The sequence below is a fragment of the Halichoeres trimaculatus genome, unplaced genomic scaffold (genome assembly GCF_033239565.1).
Source record: "Halichoeres trimaculatus isolate MK-OKI-2021-1 unplaced genomic scaffold, fHalTri1.1 fHalTri1_scaffold_23, whole genome shotgun sequence".
NCBI lineage: Eukaryota > Metazoa > Chordata > Actinopteri > Labriformes > Labridae > Halichoeres > Halichoeres trimaculatus.
Window position 1 is genome coordinate 22,500,788 of NW_027437201.1, and position 21,458 is coordinate 22,522,245.

Below are 21,458 nucleotides of genomic sequence, written 5' to 3' on the forward strand. Positions count from 1 at the left end.
ATTCGTTTACATACCGTCATTAACCCTTTCATATTCAGATTATTAGCAATAAACACCAATAACCCTTTTTAAAAACCTGGAAATCTCCTCTGGGATCCTCCTTTTCTAACCTTAATGTTTGGTCATGTGTACGCCTATCAAGGCAAGTTTTTTTTATATAGCACATTTCAACAAGGCAATTCAAAGTGTTTTACAGACAGAAAAAAAAGAAGCAGATTAAAAATAATAAGATACAATAAAACTAAATAACATTAAAAGAAAAAAAGTTGAAACAGATTTTAAAACAGATTTTAAGATGAAGAAAAGTGTTCCAGATATTTGAAGCATAGAAGCTGGATGCTGCCTATCCATGTTTGGTTCCTGATCCAGATGACCTAAGCGGTCTTAATGGTTCATATGGGATCAAAATATCATTGATATATTTTGGCTCTAATCCATTCAGAGCTTTGTAAACCAACAGGAGTGATTTAAAGTCTATATCAGGATATCTCCATCCAAAGGAACATTCATTTGTGCTCTGTTTGAAAGGAATCTTGGTATTTTGAGTACAGGAAGTCCGAGCTGTAAAACGGCGAAACTAAAGATGACACCAGAAAGTACCGGGATGGCAAGCCATACGAGGCTCAGCTCCTGCTCCTTTTTCATTGCTTTACGTTCTCGCCTTCGATTATTGAGGAAATTGCCAAATTTCCCGCCGTGTTGCTGTTGCTGTTGTTGCCATGGATGCAGGAAGAAGCAGAAACATCGTGCATTGTGTCATGATGTTCTCCGAGAGTCGCTGTTTGGATCGGGACACCACGAAAAACAGGAAAACAACCTTAAATACTCGATAAGTCTCTCTTCGTTCATGTTGGGCTGAAAAACCTCAAACCTGTTGACTTCTCGTCTGGCTCCGCTTGTTATGTCTGTTTATCATCGTAGTCGAGATAATTACAAGCTGATTTTGACACGGGTTGTTTTATTTTGAAAGTCTCTGGCTGTTTTTAGGTAGTTTCCAGTCACTACTTCCTGTTCTGCTCGATCTCGGAAACCAATCAGATCTGTTGTTGTGACGAAGCGGAGACGGACCGGAGACGAAGATGCATCTGGTGTATTTCAGCCATTATTCCAAATGTTTCAGAAACTGGAATATCGACTGCATGTAAACCAATGAGTCCGGCTCTGCTCGAGGTCTCTGCCAAAGACGGTTTTTCACTCCCTCTCTGTCTCAGTCATCGATAAGACTAAAATATTCGCCCTACGCTTCACGCTGAGTGCTGAAAACCAGCTGTAGGCCTGTGAATAACCAGTTAAATAAAGTTCGAGTGGGAACTTGAAGCCTCGTGTGACCTCGGCCTCGGGCGCCGGCTCGGTCGCTCCTCTGGTGACAGAAATCTCAAAGCTCCAGAGAATATGAAGGATCCCACTTCTGTGGACTCTGGCTGAAGTGGGCAAACACATTAAGCAAACACTCAGCCCTCTCGTCCCTCTCGTCCTTGCAGACCCGGCTGGCTCAATGACACCACGCTCAGCCGCTTAGTTTAGCAACACTTTACAGGAAACACAGGAGCTTCAGAGCGAGGGGATTTAGGAGGGAAAAGCCGAAATGAGAAGAGGAAATATGAACTCTAAATGGACCAGAAGTTTAATCACGGAGAGGAAAAGGCTTTAGGATGACCATGGACGGTGTTGTAATCCAGAGGTGCATACAATGAGTAGATTATTGTGCAGTTCCTGGGATTAGAGCAGAGCATGATGAGTCCTGGAGGATTTAACGCATGAGCAAATGAAGGAGGAAGACAAAGGAGGAAGGCTGAGGAAGATGAAGTTCAGGGAGAGTTCTCAGACAATACAGAAAGATGGCTGGACTCACTTTGATGTTCAAAGTGAGGCCGAATCAAAGGGAAGCCGTCTGGATGTGTTTGACGCAGCTTTGAAAGAAGTTTGGTGTTTGGAGTCGAGGCAAAGCGGCGTTAGCCTGCGGTGACCACTCCACGGGTAAAAGCTGGAGAAATCTGTGTTTCTGTCCCCGAGCAGAGCTGTGACAACCAGCGCTCGACTGTGTCTGAAAACACCAAGAAGTCCAAACTGTGCAGACGATCTGAATACTGCACCGAGCAGCCCAAAGTGACGGCGTCGTGTTCCCGCAGCGGAGACGCCAGCGCCGCCCCGAGTGCAGCCATGAGGCCCAGACTGGCTGAAGCTCTGCCTGTCGCAGGGCAGATTTAATCTGATGCAAGCAGCAAATATTTGGCTTAAAATAACAGCTGAGAGAAATGCAAATAACAGTCTGGATTGGAAAGGGGAGAAAACTAAAAATTTGGTTCTCATGCATAAAAATTTGTGCGGTGGAATCAAAATAATCAGAGGATGAAAAAGCACCAGCGCCGAGATACACAGAGCAAACACCAGTTTGAATTAGGAGACGCTGGATGAATCAGATCAGAGGAGGAAATCAGAGGTTTTGTTTCGCCATAAAACGACATCCCAGACTAATCCTGATCAGCTCTGATCAGGTGTTCACGTCTGAGTCCGAAACTCAATTCTTCAAGCAGCTAATGGACCACAAACTGAAATCCATCCAATGTTTTTTACACTCTGAAATAAGTCGTTCCTCTGAACTCGTTTGGTGACTGTGGCTCATATTAAGTCACAAACACTTAGATTTCAGTTTCTGCAGTGTGCACTTACTGCGTCAACCTGTCAGAAACCAAAACCTTTGTTTGGTACGTTGATAACTTATTTATTTCAGAGTTTAAACAAGGGCAGCATGCTTATTATGAAAGCATTTATACAAAGTCTAATTGTAGCGTTGGTTGGGAGCCTGCAGGAAGACTCTGAATCACTGCACAGAGTGCTCGTTTTAACATTTTCCAAAGAGGAAGGAGAAAGAAGACGCTGCTTCTGCTGCGTTGGCTCTGTGACTCTTATTTCTATCATTAACACGGCCCTGGATGCTGATGAATGTGATTACAATTTGATGGAATTACAAGAAACCGTTGGATGAAAATGTCAAGTGGCCCGCTAGTGTGCAAGGTTTTCTTTCTTTCGTTTTTTAAAATTTACATTTCCAAGATTTTGAAATATGGTTAGTCAAAAAACCAAAAACAAAACAATACAGATAAAAAGTAATTTATCCCAACCAATTAAAAAGGAAAAAATGATTAAATAACATGACATAAAAATGAAAATGATAATGATAAAATTAATCAATATAAAACTAATAATATAGTGACAACACATTCTATTAAATTCAAGATAAAATAATAATAATAATTATAATTTTTATTATTGTTAGTATTCACAACAACAACAACAATATTAATAAGAATAATAAAAATAATCATTATTATTATTATTATTATTATTATTATTATTATTATTATTATTATTATTATTATTATCATGCTTTTCTATAAATATTTTTTATTTTTATTTTATTTTATTTTTCTTTATATATTTTTGGTATATTCTACATCTTAACTTTCTTTATATTTATAAGAGAGCTATGGAGGTATTCTTGATGATGAAGATATGGACAACTTTGGCAGTGTTTTATGGCCACACCCAGTGAGTAACAAAAAAATCTCTAATAAATTTCCACAGTGAGTGTGTGTAGCGTACACCAGCCAAGTTTGGAGTTGATAGGATAAAAAATCTAGAAATAGTTCAGTGAAATATATAGGCTGTAAATCTTCAAAATCTGATGTTTATGTCCAAATTGCGAACTTCCTGTTTAGAATTCACAATGGGCTTAAGAGACTTTTTTGTAGGTCTAGGCATGAAGGTTATGGGTGAAAAATTTCAGGGCTGTAGCTCAAAGTTAGTTTTGAGCCCCTGGGTGGCGCTATGGAGCATTAATGTTTGCAAAACCAGTAATAGAAATGCACTCAGGCTGTGATGGTGAACACTTGTGTGCATTTTGGTTCTGATCCTACATTGTACAATATAAAGCGTCCCAAATGGTCAAATTTTGTGGTCATTTGTGGCCGCGCCTATTGAGTTACAAAAACTCTTTAAATAGCTTTTCATCAACAGTGTGTGTAGCATAAACAAGCCAAGTTTGGAGTTGATTGGATGAAAAACCTGACAGTAGTTGATTGAAATACATACCCTGTAACTGAAATTCTTCCTGTTGCCATGTGGGGGGGCTGTACTTCCTGGTGAAAATAATGACATGGTTGTGTCCCGGCTGTCACACTGAACATTTGTGTCTATTTTCGTGAAGATCCAACATTGTTGAATAAATGCCGAACTTTTAGCCCGTGTCCTGGCCACGCCCACTGAGATTCTATAAATGTTTGAATATGTTTTAATCATCAATGTGTCGAGTACACACAAGCTAAGTTTGGAGTTGATTGGATGAAAAACCTGAGAGAAGTGAATTGAAATAGGTAACCTGTAACTGAAATTCTTCCTGTTGCCATTTGGGGGCACTGTACTTTCTGGTGATAATAATAACATGGTTGTGTCGGAGCCGTTACACTGAACATGTGTTGAAAAAATGCCGAACTTTTAGCCCTTGTCCTGGCCACGCCCATTGAGATTCTTTAATTGATTGAATAACTTTTAATCATCAATGTGTTGAGTATACACAAACCAAGTTTGGAGTCGATCCAATCCAAAACCTCGGACTAGCTCGTTCAAATACATACCCTACAAATTGTCAAAATCCGATGTTAAAGTCTGAATCACGAACTTCCTGTTCAGAATTCACCATGGTCATGGGAGACTTTTTTGTAGGTCTTTGCCTGATGCCTAAGGGGGTGCAGTTTTAGGCCACTAGGGGGCGCTTTGGAGCATATTTTTTTGCGCTAATACTGGAATCAGAAATTTTCACAGCCGACTAAATTTTGTGGCTAGGTGTGTTCACGTTTACCTCAAGCAGGGTAAGAATAATCCTTTCTCAGGCTTGGGCCCTGATAAATGTGTGTTTTTTCCTGGATGGACTTTATGTCGGAGTAAACCCACTTGGGGATCTTTCTCAGGAACACCTGAAGAATTAAGTCTTCAGCTGGACTGATTTAGAGGACGAGTGTTTCTGAGGCTCTCTGCTCAGGATTTAGAGAGCTGCTTTTCAATCTAACCGTCTAATCACACAGCATTTAAGCAGAGTGAGCTCTAAATGTTTTACAGAGAGGCAACAATCAGCAACATTAACAACAACTCTCAGGTTTCACATCCAGCCAACAGCCTGCATAACAAGTCCCCGGAGAGATCAGGCAGCCATTTCTACAGAAAGAATCCAAAAGTACAAATGTATTCATGGTTCGTTTTCATGTAAAATTAATTTCATAGTTTCTCTGCAAAGAGCGTAAGTGTGCTTCAGATCCAGACAGGAATCTATCCGGCTCAACATTATTATTATCTGCTCCATTATCCAGATACAAACACTTTGCAGGGGTCCGTTCATTTTAATCCCCCCATAAAGCAGCAGTGATCAGTGACCACCGAGGCCCAACCCTTCTGCATCTTTAATGCCTTTCCGGCTTTGCACAGTGTCAGCGGCCGTAAAACTAACCCCGAACGCTCTGAGGGGGAAGATGGCCGACGAAACAGCTCTATTATCAGCTCAGTCTGACTCAAACCCCCACGTTTCACACCCAGAGGAAGGGGAGTTTGGTGAAAGAGGAGCAGCATCGCGATCACAATAGCAGAGCTGGAGTAATGGCTGCCGTGTCAGTGCCAGAGCAAGGCATTAAAAATGGAAGACCCATTTAAAGAGTATGTAAAATCCAGCAGATTAAATATATATGTGCCCTGTGTCCGCGAGGGCTGAGGCTTTTCCTTCTGTTCTCTCTGCACAACAATGAAGTCAAGACGAGAGGCGAGCAAACGCTCAAAACAACACAAATCTGCATGAACAAGCATGTTTACAGCACGCACACACAATATTTAAAACCTCTCAAAGTGGAATTTTACTTGCAAATTTGGCGTTGGAGCAAACAAAGCTGCAGTGACCTTATTTTCAGCGAGGGAGGAAGTGAAGGCTTCCAGAGCGACCAAACCAGTCGGTTTTCTGCATAGTTTCCCTCCTCGTGACCCCAGCTGAGGCGTGCTTGGTTCACAGCCAAAAGGTACGATCAAAATAGTGTGGAGTGTTGTTATGTTACGCTCAAAGGCTCCGGGTCAGCAGCTAATGAGGATCACAGCAGCAGAGTGCGACAGCAGTGAGGGTCATCGGATGCTTTCATCATTCACGGAGGCTTCGACATGAACATCAAACATCCAAATATCAGCGCCGTTTGTTGTATTTACACAGGAACATGTTTGTCAGGGGTTTGTTTGAGGCTTTCAGCTCATTTGGAAATTAAAACACAAGCTGGATTTAATCTTCTGAGTCCAACACAGCTGGCTCGGACTAATTGTTCAGTTTTCCAGGTGTTACATCGTAGGATAAACACACAATTCAGGGATTAGAGCAAATTAACTCAACATGTGGCCTACTGACCCAGGACGACCCAAACACAAACCTACAGTCGAGGTTTCACACATGGAAACAAGAAGATACACTATTTACTAACATTCCGTTGCTAGGCGCTACCCAAGTAGCTGCCTGTTGCAGCAGCTCTCTCATCTTTGTCTGTTTCTTGTAATTTTTTTCAGTCTCTTTTTCGTAATCTTTGTATTTGGAGTGGATCATCACTTTGTATGGTTCATTGTTGGTCACGGACACCAAACTTTTTGTGGCTTCGGTGATATTTTTAACTACTTTTCTCCTGTGTTTGTCTGGAGATCCTACATGTAACCATGGCTGCATTGTTTACATGCGAAATTAGCTGTTAGCAGCCTGTAGCATGTCAATGCTAACTAGTGTAGGGCTTGATGATTTCCCTCGAGCTGAGGAGGAGGAGGTGAGGACGACGTGCTGGTTCTCGGATGTGAGCTGGGAGGTGACGACGTGGACCTGTCCTTCCATCCATTGTTGTTGGGAACGTGGGATCTAGCCCCGGGGGGATGGACGAGCCAGTTGTGCTAACCCAGCGACGTGGCTGATGGAGCTGACACCGGACGCCGACCCCACATTGGAGGAGCTTCGCCTGCTGTGAGCAGACAGGATCCAGGAGACAGAGACTGAACAGACTTCTGGGGAGGCTCAGTCCTGGACCCTGTGGAGGTGGAGGCTGGCTGGGCTGGAGAGTGGTGGACGAGTGGTGGACGGGATGTCGTCATCTAATTTCTTATGGACTTTTTTTGCACTTTCTATATTCTTTCTTACTTTTGTTTTCTTAAATGCTGCGGTGACTCCTGAATTTCCCCTCGGGGATAAATAAAGTATTTTCTATTCTATTCTATTCTATTCTATTAAGAAGACTCCAGTGTCCAAAAAACTCTCCAAACCAGAAGAAAAGTTTTTCTCAGTAGGACTCAGGAATGAGTAGCTCCACTGTTCTTGTTATTGATGTGAGTGTTTCCAGGAAGCTTTTGGGAACATTGCTCCAAATGGTGAAGATGGCTTCACAAAGGGCAACAACGTTTTTTTTGTTTTTTTTTTTAAATCATTTTAATTTTTTAATTTTAATTTTTAGTTTTTTTTTTGTATTTTATTTATTTATTTATTTTTTTTTAATTTTATTTATTTATTTTTTATTAAAAAAAAAAAAAAAAAAAAAAAATAGAAAAACCCAGCTGTTACCACAGACCAGGGCCCTCAGTCATGAAGGATGCCCGCTGCAACATCTGCACGTAACCAGCCGCCGTTTGACCACCCTGCACCACCTGAAGCTCCAGATCATGATGGACCCCCTCCACTGTGCCGGGTAGGAAACATCTCAGGTGGGATCTCCTCGTCATGGCGGTAACGTTGAAGCCATCTGGACCGTCCACCTTTCAATGTCCCATGATGCTCCCTGGCAAAGTCTGAACGGGCAGTTTTGTAGCGTTGAAGGAGACGAGGTCTTTGAATTGTTTTTTGTTTTGAAACCCTTTTCTTGCAGATGTCGTCTGATGGTTATTGCGCTGCAGTCGGCTCCAGTAAGGGCCGGTGCAATGTTTTTTGGTCTACCTTTGACTTTTTTGTCCCATAATGCTCGGGATCTTTCAGAAAACGTAGAATGACTGTCTTACTGCGTCCAACCTCAGCAGCAATGGCACGCTGAGAGAGGCCTTGCTGATGCAGCTCGACGATCCGACCACGTTGAAGAGACAGCTTCTTAGCTTTAGCATCAGGAGGGACTGACCGTGTGAATGCCTGACAGGAAATGAACATTTGGAGCAGATTTTGGCTTTAGTAGCCTGTGGTCTTTAACTTTTGATGAGGCAATAAACAACCCATTTCCTTTTTTTTATTTTTATCACAAGTTCTGAATGTTTTTGTCACACTCCTCCTTCTTGCTTTTGCATATCGTAGCTCCACTTAAAACCTCATTAAAGTACAAATGTGCAAAAGGTAAATTCTAGCAATTTTTCAACTGGTCTTAAGATTTTGATCAGGTATCTCCTTATTGGAGAGAATATGCATCACGTCCACGTTCATGTCCATTATTAAAAGCAAACTGGAATAATATTCAGAGGGAAACCAAAGTCATGTTGGATAATACCGTCCAGTCGAATACAGACTTTATTTTGTTAGCTAAAACAAAATCTGTTAAGAGTTCAGATGGAAAGCTTCACTTATAAAATGAGGGGGAACTTTGAGCTATCAGAAAAAAAGCTGGTCCAAGTGGTCGGCTTATGTTGGGAAGAAATAAACTGAAAATTTGGGATCATGACAAAAAGACTGACAGTCACTGAAGGAAGCAGCGTACAAACCTAAGGTTTTTTGTTCAGTATTTTTTCTATTTTTTGTTTGTTTGTATTTTCAGTTCTTTCTTATTTGATTCTTCTTCTCTTTCCCTTTAGTTTTATATTATTTAAATATTTACACATAATTTGCTTGTCCGTCTTGAAGATGAAGATTTAAGAAAATCTTGTTGAAGAAAAATTGGTGAATTTTGCAACACAGATCCATGTTACTTCAATTCTACTTCCTGTTACTTTGAATAATTGTAATCCATGCATCTGTGTCTTGTATTGTAATTTTTTTTATTTTTTCATTTTTATTTATTTTTGTATGTATGTATTTATTTATTGTCACATAGTTGGGGGGCACATTTTTCCAACATCACATCACTGACAAAAAATGTAAAATATTTTTATCCTTATGTTGAATTTAAAAGATTTGTATCAAAGTGTTAAAGAAAGAAAAATAAAAGATATGAGCAGCAGATCATTTCAATACACAGGCTGGAGGTAAAGAATTATTGTTGGTATTTCCCCTCGAGCTACGCTAGCGGCTCTGAGAGGCTTTAAGGCACAGCAGGTCCTGATCTAAGTATCAACGTAAGGATCCTTATGACTGTGTGAAAGGTGATGATGTCAACCATTGGTTTCATAATAAAATATAAAATAACTGTTTACTTTTTTTGAGTCTTAGACGGACTGACAGAGCTATCGATTTCAGGGAGCTTAGACTTTGTTTACAGCACTTCTCCATCAACAAGAAAACTTTAAAGACTTCTTCAAGATCATCACAGACTCCACGGAGAAGATGGATCTGGAAGGACAGTCCAGACAAAACAACTTGGTCTTTGAGGGGATAACAGAGTCCCCCAGAGAGACCTGGTCTGAGACCCAACTGGCTTTTTCCAATTCGAGTGGTTGTGCTCAAACATCTTGTATCTTCTCTGGTCTCACGGCCTGACCGTCGTTTCCGTTCTTGCAGGAGAAAAATCCTGCACACACTCATCCCTCATTCATTTTGGAAAACAGGAGAAATCACTCTGCTTATGCTGAATTTAGCTCGGAGGCAAAGTTCTGCCCTCAGGTGTTTGAAGCCAATCTGCTTGTACATGTTTGCATACACACACACACACACACACACACACACACACACACACACACACACACACACTCACTCACACACAGATGTGAAGCTTCAGAAACAAACAAGCTCTCTGAAACGTTCCAGATGGTCGAGCAGATTGTTGTGTGCTAATTTCCCTGGTGAAACGTTTGAACAGAAATATCCTCCGTGATGAGTCCACGCAGAGGACAGCTTTAATGCAACCTACTTTCTACACACACACACACATCTCCTCACACACACATGCATACACACATGAATAACATATTACTGTGTTATGATGTAACACTGGGAGCTCACACCTGAGAAACAACAGATACTCAAACTGGTTAGTTCCTCTAGTGTTCGTGATAAACATGAACAGACTTCCTCTGACTTCATTACTGCGTCACGTTCATCAATCCCATCCCTGATTTATCGTAAGATACGTTTCCCTGAGTGTCGAGTCGGCTGAATTTGAAGATGAAGTTATCCGTTTTTAAGTTCCACCAGATTTTATCAAGAGAAACATCTTTCTAACTTTACTCATTGGATGCCAGCTGTTTAACAGTATTTTAACAACATTTCTTTTTCTACGACCATATAAAGACTGAAATTATCAAAACAAAGAGTAGACTCTTTTCTTTCATCTGGGAAAAAAGTTTGTTTGAAAGTTTTTTGTACTTAGAAATCAGCAGAATGAAGGCTGGTTTCACCAAAAACATGTATTAACCAAAAAAAGTGAGAAAATAAGCTTTGATTTGTTTTAGCACTTGTCTCTAAAGCTTAGTCTTGTGATCCTCTCCATGATCTCTCTCACCTTTTCTCACGATCGTGATGCGAACTCTGTTGAAGTGTAAGGGGCCTGAAGCAGACCAACTTACAACGTTCCACAACTGTCTCTCAATCTAATCGCTTCTCCTTTTTAAAATCTATATTGGTCTTTCATCTGAAGAGAGCCCTTTGCCACCTTCAGGGTTCAGTTCTTCAGTACACAGTTTTACAAGCTTGATAATGATGGAAAAGCTTCCCAAAATGTCTACCAGACCATCCACTAGACCATCCCGTAGACCGTCCACCAGAACTTTACCAGACCATCCACTGGACCATCCAGAAGACCGTCCACCAGAATGTCTACCAGACCATCCACTGGACCATCCAGAAGACCGTCCACCAGAATGTCTACCAGACCATCCACTGGATCATCCAGTAGACCATCCACCAAAATGTCTACCAGACCATCCACTGGACCATCCAGTAGACCGTCCACCAGAACTTTACCAGACCATCCACTGGATCATCAAGTGGACCATCCACCAAAATGTCTACCAGACCATCCACTGGATCATCAAGTGGACCATCCAACAAAATGTCTACCAGACCATCCAGTAGACTGTCCACCAGAATGTCTACCACACCATCCACTGGACCATCGTCCAGCTGAATGTCTACAAGACTGTCTACCAGACCATCCACTAGAATCCACTACACTGTCCACAAGAACATCTACCAGAACATCAACCAGACGGTCCATGGGACCATCCAGAAGACTGTCCACCAAAACATCTACCAGACCATCTTCCAGACCATCCAGTAGACCATCCACCAGAATGTCTACCAGACCATCCACTGGACCATCCAGTAGACCATCCACCAGAATGTCTACCAGATGATCCACTTGACCATCCAGTAGACCATTCACCAGAATGTCTACCAGACCGTCCACCTGAATGTCTACGAGACTGTCAACCAGAATGCCTACCAGATCGTCTACCAGACCGTTCACTTGACCATCCAGTAGACCATCCACCAGAACATCTACCAAACTTTCTACCAGACCGTCTACCAGAATGTTTACCAGACCGTCCATCAGACTGTCCATCAGACCATCCACTGGAATCCACTACACCGTCCACCTAAATGTCTACCAGACCGTTTACCAGACGGTCCATGGGACCATCCACCAGACTGTCCAGTAGATTGTTTGCAAGAACGTCCACCAGAATGTTCGCCAGACCAACCACTAGGCTGTCCGTCAAACTGTCTACAACTAGACCATCTGCCAAACTATCCTCTTGATTGTCCACCAGACGGTCCACTAGACTGCACGCAAGACTGTGCACCAAATAGTCCCATTGAGAAACAGAGATGTTGTCAATAGACGTCGTTTGCCAATGAGTTAAAGATGGATACAGCTTAAAGCAGCTCTTTTAGCCTAGCATGGCTAACTACCTGCTAGTTTTACATCAACACTATGGTGTCACTAACATTTCCAAAACAATCTCAAAAATCAGTTTTTTTACAACATCTGTTCAGCTTGACGTTGTGTTGAAACTAAATATCATCATCCAGTTTGGGTTACCATGTTTTTTCAGCTGACTTGCAAGGAATTCTGGGATATCTTGGGCCATGAAGGATGCTCTGTTGTAGGCTGCATTTAATGTATAAACTTTAAGCTAGAAGTCTAAAGTTTATGTTTTGTCTTGCAAAGATTTGTTGGAATATTTCAGTGAAATGTCACATGACCAGCAGGTTCCCTCTAAAAACAACGCTCCAACATCCATTCAGCCAACTACAGCAAAGACAAACAGAGTGCTGCATTGTGGGCCTCTGCTCCGTGTCAGGCTGTAACGCCGCCTCCCAAACAGAGAAACAGAGCTGAGTGAACGCTCTGCTGCAGCTCAGCACTGAAAAATCAGCTGACTGGAGGAAAGCGGCGTCCTGGCGCTGTGGTGTCTGGCACTGAACATCTGGCATTCAAAAGGCCTCGGAGCGAACGTGCTGACATTACGGTTTCGTGTGGGCTCTTTTCTCTATTTTCAGCCACCTGGTTGTTGTCTTCATCACACACGGCTGCTGAATGCTGCGGTCGTACTAACCCTGTAAACACGCGGCTCCAGCACTGAACAAAAACACTGAACAAAAACCTGAAACTCACATCAGTGTGTGAGTAAAGTCAGGGAGCAAACTTATAAATCTGCAGATAAAGAAAAAAGCCTTGGAAACAAAAACTGAGGGTAAATAAAAACCAAACTTTGCACAGAAAGACTCTGAAAGCGAACTCACACCCGCCCTTTAAACCAGCATCCATCCAGGGTCGGCGCAGGGCGTGATCACTCCAGCAGAGTCGTTTCCTCCAGGCGTTTTTGTTCCCAGCTCACTCTGCTTGAATAGTTGATATTGGCTGCAGGATTAATATGTTTTCCTGTTTCCTCTGCACTCAAACACTCCTTCACTCACTCATTTCCACATTGTTTCAGCGCTTTATGGTTTCACACAAAATGATTTCCCCTCGACGTTCGTTCTGGTCATCGAACAGATTATAATCACGACTGCGCCGACCACAAACACACCCAGAGGGACGCTATAAGTAGAAACATACATGATAAAAGATGCATGTTTTCCAGATGCAGATAGTCGACACGGTGCGACTGATGTGTTGATTTGTGAATGAAACAAACAGGATGTTGGTGGATTTACTCTTGAAGTATTAAAAAATGTGATTATCAGAAACATTTCAACCTCCACAGAAATTTCAGATTCACCGGAGAAGCAGCGACTCAACAGCTCTGTTCTATAATAAAGTCAAAGCCAGAAGCAATGTTTAATTATTCAAGTTAATTTCAAATCAGACTTTCCTAAAACAGACGACTTTAACATCAGAACGGCTAAAAGTTTGTTCAGGATCGTATAAAACAGTGACAGCTGTTTAGGAACCTGAGTATCAAGAACAGGACGCACTGTAAATAACACGTGGTCACACATTCATTGAGAAAATAAGACAGGTATGAGACGAGAGTGAGCCACTGTAAAGAAATGTAAACATTTTTCTGGACCAGTCAGGTGAATGTGGCTCATATTAAGTCTAAAAAGAAATTTTCTACTCAAAATAAGACAAAAACACTTGATAAGATTTCAGTTTTTTTGCAGTGTAGCATCTAGTTTCTATGCAGAAAAGGCTTGGTAGCAGTGCACCTGACTTAGCATGTTAGCACAAGCTAATATCTGGCATATCTGGTATATCTGGTTAGCAGAAAGCTAACTCACGTCGCTCTTTGCCCTGTGCTGCTCTCAGAGTTTCACTTTGGTTGTTTTTTCTTCCTCCATGCTACGTCCGCTATAGTAGCTGCTCCAATTAGCTTCTTCCACACGCTAATCAACACGCTAAGTCACTTGCGCACTGGGCACTCTGTGATTGGCTGATGTAACCACGCCTAGTCTCCACCCAGAAAAACATCCCGATACAACCAAAACATCAACATCCAGGCAGAGGAGGGGGGTGGGGCAGACACAGACAGTAGCCACGTATGCGTGGACCCAAACATTCCGCTTGCATTCGGTTTATTTGCTCAAATGGAAAGAATTTAACCTTTGTATACACCTCATTCCGATAGAAAAGTGCCGATCCGAATGGACATTTAATTGTATCCACTCAGACAGAAAGTTGTCAGGGTGCGTTCTTTCAGCGCATACTCAGATATGATGTAAGACACAACTAGAGACGCTCCTCAATTTGTTAACGTTTGTTAACGTTTGTTTACGTTTGTTTGCGCATGCCCCATTGACTACAATGTTTGATTACAGCGGCGCATGAAGACCAGAGATTGGAATTTTCCTTTTCATGTAAACTATTGTTTTCAGAAAAGTCATTCAGAAGGATTACATTCGGAAAGACGAAAAATTCCTCATGTAACCGGGGCTACTGACACTCATGTACAGAGGCCCATAGGAGAAACTAAGAAGGTTTATCCCTTTTGTTTTTTAAAGAAAATTCTGCAGACTCCATCTTTAATGTCACAGACTGACTGACAATTTTACTTTTTATCAATAATATACACAGTGTTACCAATTTCTTTAGATTTGTTATTGTTGCAGATGCACAGATGTTTGGATCAGGTCAAAATTGAGAAGAACTTATGAGAGCTTTGTAGTTGAAATAAAATTGGAGTTTCTGGAAATAAAAAGTTAAATAAAAGCAAGAATATTTTAAAGCCAACAGCAAAAGTATCAGGATTTTTTTTTTCAAAATGATTTAAAATCGTGATTTTTTTTTTGTTCGAAAAAAAAAAAAATATATATATATATATATATATATATATATATATATATATATATATATATATATATATATATATATATATATATACATATATATACATATATATATATTTTAATCCAAATTTCAACTCTCTCTTTTAGTCTTCGTTCCCAAACTGGGTTGGAAATAGTTAAATTATGCTAATCTTTATAACTGACCCACATGTGATGTGGAATTTTTGAAAAAATATGGCTCCTGGTATCACCTTTTTACTGCTGTCTTTTATTAGAGCATTTTAACAAATCACTTTAATAACTTTTCTTAAAAAAAAAAAAAAAATCGCAAAATTTTAAAACACTGCACTGTGACCCTTATCTTAATATCTATTTTAACTTTTTTTTTATAATCTTATTTTGTTTTTTGTATTTTATTCATTTTAATCTGATTTTTAATTTAATTGTATTTGTTTTCTTTTTAATTTGTTCTGTCTGGCCTTGCTAAAATGTTCTATATAAATAAACTTGCCTTGCCTTGATACAGTTTGAAGACATCATTGTCATCATCATTCAACTGCAAAGCAAACTAAAATTGCAAAAATCAGAGATATCGAACAATCATGTTCTGAACCACAAAATCGTTCACATTTCAAATCTGGAGGAAAACAAATCGTCCCAGCACAATTTAATCCAGACATTTATGAGATTATTAGGCCTTACATTTAACCTGTTGCTCATTTTTTTAGCTGTACGTGTCTAATTGTGTTGAATTATGTCACTTGATTAGTACATTTAAGTAATTATTTTTATTGCTCTTAATTGTTTTTCAGAACAATGAAACATTTATTTAGGTATCATTTGTTTTATTTATCTATTGATTTATTTATGCCTGTGTTGTCTCTTATGCACAGCTCTTTGTTTCAGCCGTGGCTGTTTTTTAAGTGCTTTATGAATAAAGTTGAGTTGAGACCGACTATGATGCTCAAACCCAGTCACTCATGTCTCTAACCCGCTCTTGCAGCTTGTATGTGATCATTATTAACCTGTTGTTATTTTGATTAAAGGCTTGAAGCTTCATTTGGATTTAAAAAAAAAAAACGTTTTGTTGGGTTGAATGAGCATTTCTTTGCCTCTCTACACAACATATGAGAAGAAACTGTTTTGTTTAACATGTATTATGTATGAGGACTTAATAAAAATACTGCTGCTGCATCTCCTACATCACAGCCCCACGATCAGCTGATCAATCAGGAAGACAAACGATCACGCTCTCCTGTGGATGCTAACACAATCAGGGAGGAAGTGTTTTTATCTGTTTTACTGAGGAGGAAAATGTGAAATAAATTTCATCTCCAAACTGCCGCACATTAATAAGTGAAACAGCAGGACACAGGCTTTGATTATAATCATAACTCTGCCTCACCTGACAAACACACTTTATCTCCTCATGGCCTCAAATCTCATTCTCATGTAAACAAGCTGGACACACACACACACACACACTCCCACACACACACACACACACACACACAGAGGTCATTTTTCCACCAGCCTGGGTTCCTTCCCTGTAAATCTCTGCGGTCTCATTTTATTCTCACACAACGGCTCTTCAATTATTCAGAGCACCTCTGTGCAGAGCATGTTGCTGCGAACACCGGGACATGCTCCGGAAATCTGCAGTCCTCCTGCCGTGAACCAGAAAGCCGCAATACTCAGAGGGTTTGTCAACAAGTCGGAACAATAACGAGCAGAAACAACAGAGAGCAGGAACGACAAACACTCATTAAAACACAAACACGCTCCGACAGGAGACATCAGGTACTAAATACTGTAAATGGATCTTTAAGAAGCCCTGAGGAGGACACGGAGCCAGGGAGAGGGTTTAAATCCACATTACCTTTGTTTGCTCTCAGAGGGAGCTTACCTCAGCTGGATCCTCAACCCAGATTTATTCAAACACCCTCCTTTAAAGAGTCGTATTTCATAACTTAAAGCTGGGGTGAAGAGTTCCCTCTCCGCTTTGCATCATCTCCATAGTGTCTGGATAATTAAAGGCTGAGAGGGAGTTTTTCTGCACCTCACAGAGATGCTGGCGTGTCACATTTTTGTCGGCCCCGGAGCCAAATGTTCGATTTCTGTGACTGAATGGGGATTTTTGGAGCTGTGAGACGTTTAAAAACACTTTTCATCAAGCGTTAAACCTGCTTCCTGTGTTCGACACAAACTGTGGAGGAGTTGTGAAAGTAAAGAACGACTTCATTTGCAGCTTTTTCTTCGGATTAAACTTTATATATATCACATCCTGCACGCACACACACACACACACACATTACAATACTTAAAGTTATAAACATGGCTGACAGTTAAATTACAGTTCTGGGCGTTTAAAAATGAGCAGTAAGTAAAACTGGGATGATGACAGGAAGATGAAAGGCTGCTGCTTTGAAGCGTTGAGCTCCTCGCCTCATGTTGTGTACTTGTTGAAGCTCTGAAGGGTGTAGGTTGCCACGGTGTCCAGGAGCCAGCCGCGCGTCACAACCGTAGCTCGTCTGGAGAGAGCTGGAGAAGAGAGGAGAGCGTTACATCCACGGTGCAATCTGTGACATTAAAGGTGGAGTCTGCAGGATTTTTCTTAAAAAACAAAAGGGATAATCCTTCTCAGTCGTCTTTACATGAGTGTCTGTGTCTGCCTCAAACCCCCTCCTCTGCCTATATGTTGATGTTTTGGCTTTATCAGGATGTTTCTGGGCGGAGAGTAGGCGTGGTTACATCAAGAAGCTAATCAGAGCAGCTACAATAGCAGACGTAGCATGGAGCAGCACAGGACGAAGATTAGCATCATTTAACTATTTCCAACCCACTTTATAAACAAAGACTACAAGAAAGAGTTGAAATTTCAAAAAAAAGAAAAGTTTTTTGAACAAAAAAAATCACGATTTAAAACCGTTTAACGAAAAATCCTGATACTTTTGCTATTGACTTTTATATATTCTCATTTTTATTTTACTTTTCATTCCCAGAAACTCTAATTTTTATTTTAACTACAAAGCTCTCATAAGTTCTTTTCAATTTTGACCTGATACAAAAATGTGCAATTGCAAAAATAACAAATTTAAAGAAATTGGTAACACTGTAACTGGGTGGAAAGTAGGTGTGGTTACATCAGCCAATCACAGATTGCCAGTGTGCAAGTGACTTGAGTGTTGGTTAGCAAGTGGGAGAAGCTAATCAGAGCAGCTACGATAGCGGACGTAGCACGGAGGATGAAAAACAACCAAAGAGAAACTTTCAAAAACTTGGTAAGCATCATGGGGCAAAATAGCGTGATAGTTAGCTTTCTGCTAACCAGGTATGTGTCAAATACTAAATGATTACCTTGTGCTAACACACAGGCATTTCTGGATTGCTTCAGTGATGTTTAGGCTTAGATGAGGGAGAATTTTCTCAAATTCAGTGTAGAGCTGAAACGATTCCTCGAATGATTCGAGGTACTCGATTATAAAAAATACTCGAGTAATTTTCTCCGCCTCGAGGAATCGTTTAATTTTAAAAAGATCAAAGAGTAGTATTTCAAATAGAGCTGAGGCCATATTAAGAGAGTTTTCAGACCCCTAAAGCTACCTCTTATACAAAATAGCAACTAGCAACAAATCTCGCTTCTTTTCTGGAGTTTGGAGACTAATGGGTCATTCTACGTAACGGGTCAAAGTGTGTCTACAAATTTTGGAGCAACCAAAGCTAGTGCTCTTATTGACATGCTGTATCAGAAAATTATATTTCTTAAAGAGAAAAAATTTCATTTGAAAAATAACTATTTAAGTATTTTATCCGATTACTCGATTAATCGATGGGATTTTCAGTAGAATACTCGAATACTAAAATATTTGATAGCTGCAGCCCTAATTCAATGAATTCAAGACGGAGATCATCTTCTGTGGAGGACACACCTCCACAACGGCCTGCTTCAAGTTCAAACATTCGATCTAATGTTAGGAACCGTGGTGTCATCTTTGATAACGACTTTGTGCCGTTGTGAAAGCAAGATTTTTCCAACTCCTTCTCATAGCTAAGACCAAGGCCCACTTCTCACAGGCAGATCTTGAAAAACTATCCATGCCTTTGTTACATGTAGATTGGATTATTGTGACTCTTTATACAGTGGCATGGATGAGTCATCCATTAACTGCCTTCAGCTCTTTCAGAACGCTGCTGCTCGACTCCTCTCTGGCAAGAAAAAGCGCGACCACATTACACCAGTTTTAGCGTCCCTCCACTGGCTCCCAGTCCACTTTCGCATCGATTTTAAAATTCTTTTAAAAGCTTTTAAAGCCCTCAATGGTCCCAAACCAGAGCCCTAAGGTCTTCTGACCAACTGCTATTGGAGGTCCCCAAAACCAGACTTACGTCGAGAGGTGACCGGGCCTCTGCAGCGGGCCCCTAGACCGTGGATATATCAGAGCCTCCCAGACCATAGAGATTTTTAAATCTTCCTTAAAGGCACCTTACTCTTTAGTTTTTATACTTTTACTGTTTTATTACAATGTTTTCTATTTTTATTTGTATTCTTATATTTATTTATTTCTGTGTATTTGTGTACAGAACTTTGAACAACTGCTTTCTTGAAGGAGCTCGATAATTAAAGCGACTTGTCTTGACTAACATGCTCAGTCCGGTGTACGGCCCTCAAGTCTCTCCCACGTAGAAACACACTGCTGCACTGCTAAAAACTAAAATCTAATCAAGTGTTTTTGTCTTATTTTTAGTAAGAAATGTCCTTTTAGACTAAATATAAGCCACATTCCCCTGACCAGTCCAGAAATTGTCTTGTTTTAAGTAGTTTCCAGTAACTTTTCTCTTGCTCCATCTGCAGATTTTTTTTACTTTTCAAATCAATTCAGACCTCATTTTGTCTTTAAATACCTCAAAACAAGACATTTTTCTGGACTGACCAGTTGAATGTGGCTCAGATCAAGTATAAAAAGACAGTTTTTACTTAAAATAAACAAAAACACTTTATAAGATTTGACTTTTTTGCAGTGTACAGGTGGTTTCTGGGTTAGTGAGTGTGTTCCTGTAGCTTCAGTCAGAGGAAGAGCCCAGTTTGGATTTGTAAGGAATATTCCTGCAGACTCTACCTTAAACAAAACACAGACAACGATATAAAATGATAATCCAGTTCATTTCAAAGCCTGCAATAATCTTCAATAATCTTCATTTCTGTTCGGTAGGGAGCAGAGAGTCGGGAGTCGAGATGTGTCTTACCCCTGTGGCGTAAATGGGTCGCACGCTCAAACTGTCAGACTGTTTTAACAAGAATCTACAGATCTGAAGTTATCATGGGAAATCAAGAACAAACTGTGAAATACGCGGCGTATTCCTTTAAGGCAACCAACCAGAACAGACACATCCAGAAACTGTCTTAATCAAAGTCTAAAGTTTGGATTCAGGAAACTGTTTCATGAAGGAAAAGAGCCGTGTGTGATTTCAATCGATGGGGCAGAGGAAAGGGTGAAGAGGGTTAGAGGAGGAGGAGGAGGAGGGTATGATGGGAGACTTGATTACCTGGTCCACGAGAGCCAAAGGACGTGGAAGAAGAAAAGCTTCATTAAAAATGCAGCAGCACAAATTAGGGAGGCAGGAGGAGGCAGGAGGAGAGACTGGGACTGGGAGCCACTTCCTCTCAAACTGTCAGCTATCTCTGCGCTCCGGCAGCCGCTCTTTTTCTGCGGCCAAGTTGTTCTGACATTTCCCCCTCGCTCCAGTCTGACATTTTCTCCCGGCCATTTCTCTGCCGCAGCGTTTCTTTCTTTCACACTCACTCTCCTGGCAAGTCGCTCCGCTCGCTCCTGTCGAGGGTACCTGTCTCATTTTGGCTGGCAGCGCCTGCCATTTCCCCGCCGTGACGTCCCCTAACTGGCCCTCACCGGCTCGCAGCACATTCAGATCTGTGTTTTTATTGAGAGACATGTGCAGAGACACGACGCCGGGTGGAGTTTCTACGCTTGTGGGGACCAGAGCTCTGCCAGATATAAACCTGTTAATGAAATGATTCAGCTCGAGCTAAAATAAGATCAGCTCCAGGACAAATCTGAGGCACTTTGGGGTTCATCTTTTTTTTTTTTTTACATCATTTGCCCAAAGTCTTAAGTCTCCAAGTGGTACACCTGCTGCTGACGCCTCAAGAAAAAATTCTTGATCTGAAATCAAATTTTCAATCACCTGCCGTCGACTTCTCTCAAGTCTTTACTTGCAGGTGAAACATGTTAACCTTTAATCTGTGATGTAATCAGCCTCTGATGCTGCTCTTCGTCCAAATTGTGATCTTCTGCTCTTAGTGTGTTCTAGGGCTGCAGCTATCAAATATCTAAGTACTCGAGTACTCTACTGAAAATAAATCGAGTACTCGAGTACTCGAATAAAACGCATTTTCGCGTACTTAAACAGCAAGTATTTTTCAAATGGAAATTTGTTTCAAGCAAGTGTAAAATCAAGTCACTTTGGGTGATAAATTTTAAATTCTGACGACGTATGTGACATTTTAACTAGGAATGAGACATTTTTGAAAGATTTTGAGTCTTTGCAGTGTTCAGACTAAAATGATGATCCCTGCTGGAGCACATGA

General features: G+C 40.8%; 1 protein-coding gene across 1 annotated transcript in view; it reads right to left on the minus strand.

Annotated features, from left to right (window-relative positions):
• Positions 1-17,103: 17,103 nt before the first annotated feature.
• The window catches only part of LOC141785573 (uncharacterized), a 31,773-nt gene continuing 27,418 nt past the window's right edge, over positions 17,104-21,458 (minus strand). The window contains exon 21 of the mRNA XM_074663945.1: positions 17,104-17,395. Coding sequence (XP_074520046.1) covers positions 17,301-17,395 — 95 coding nt within the window. The 3' untranslated portion in view covers positions 17,104-17,300. The remainder of the gene's footprint in view (positions 17,396-21,458) is intronic.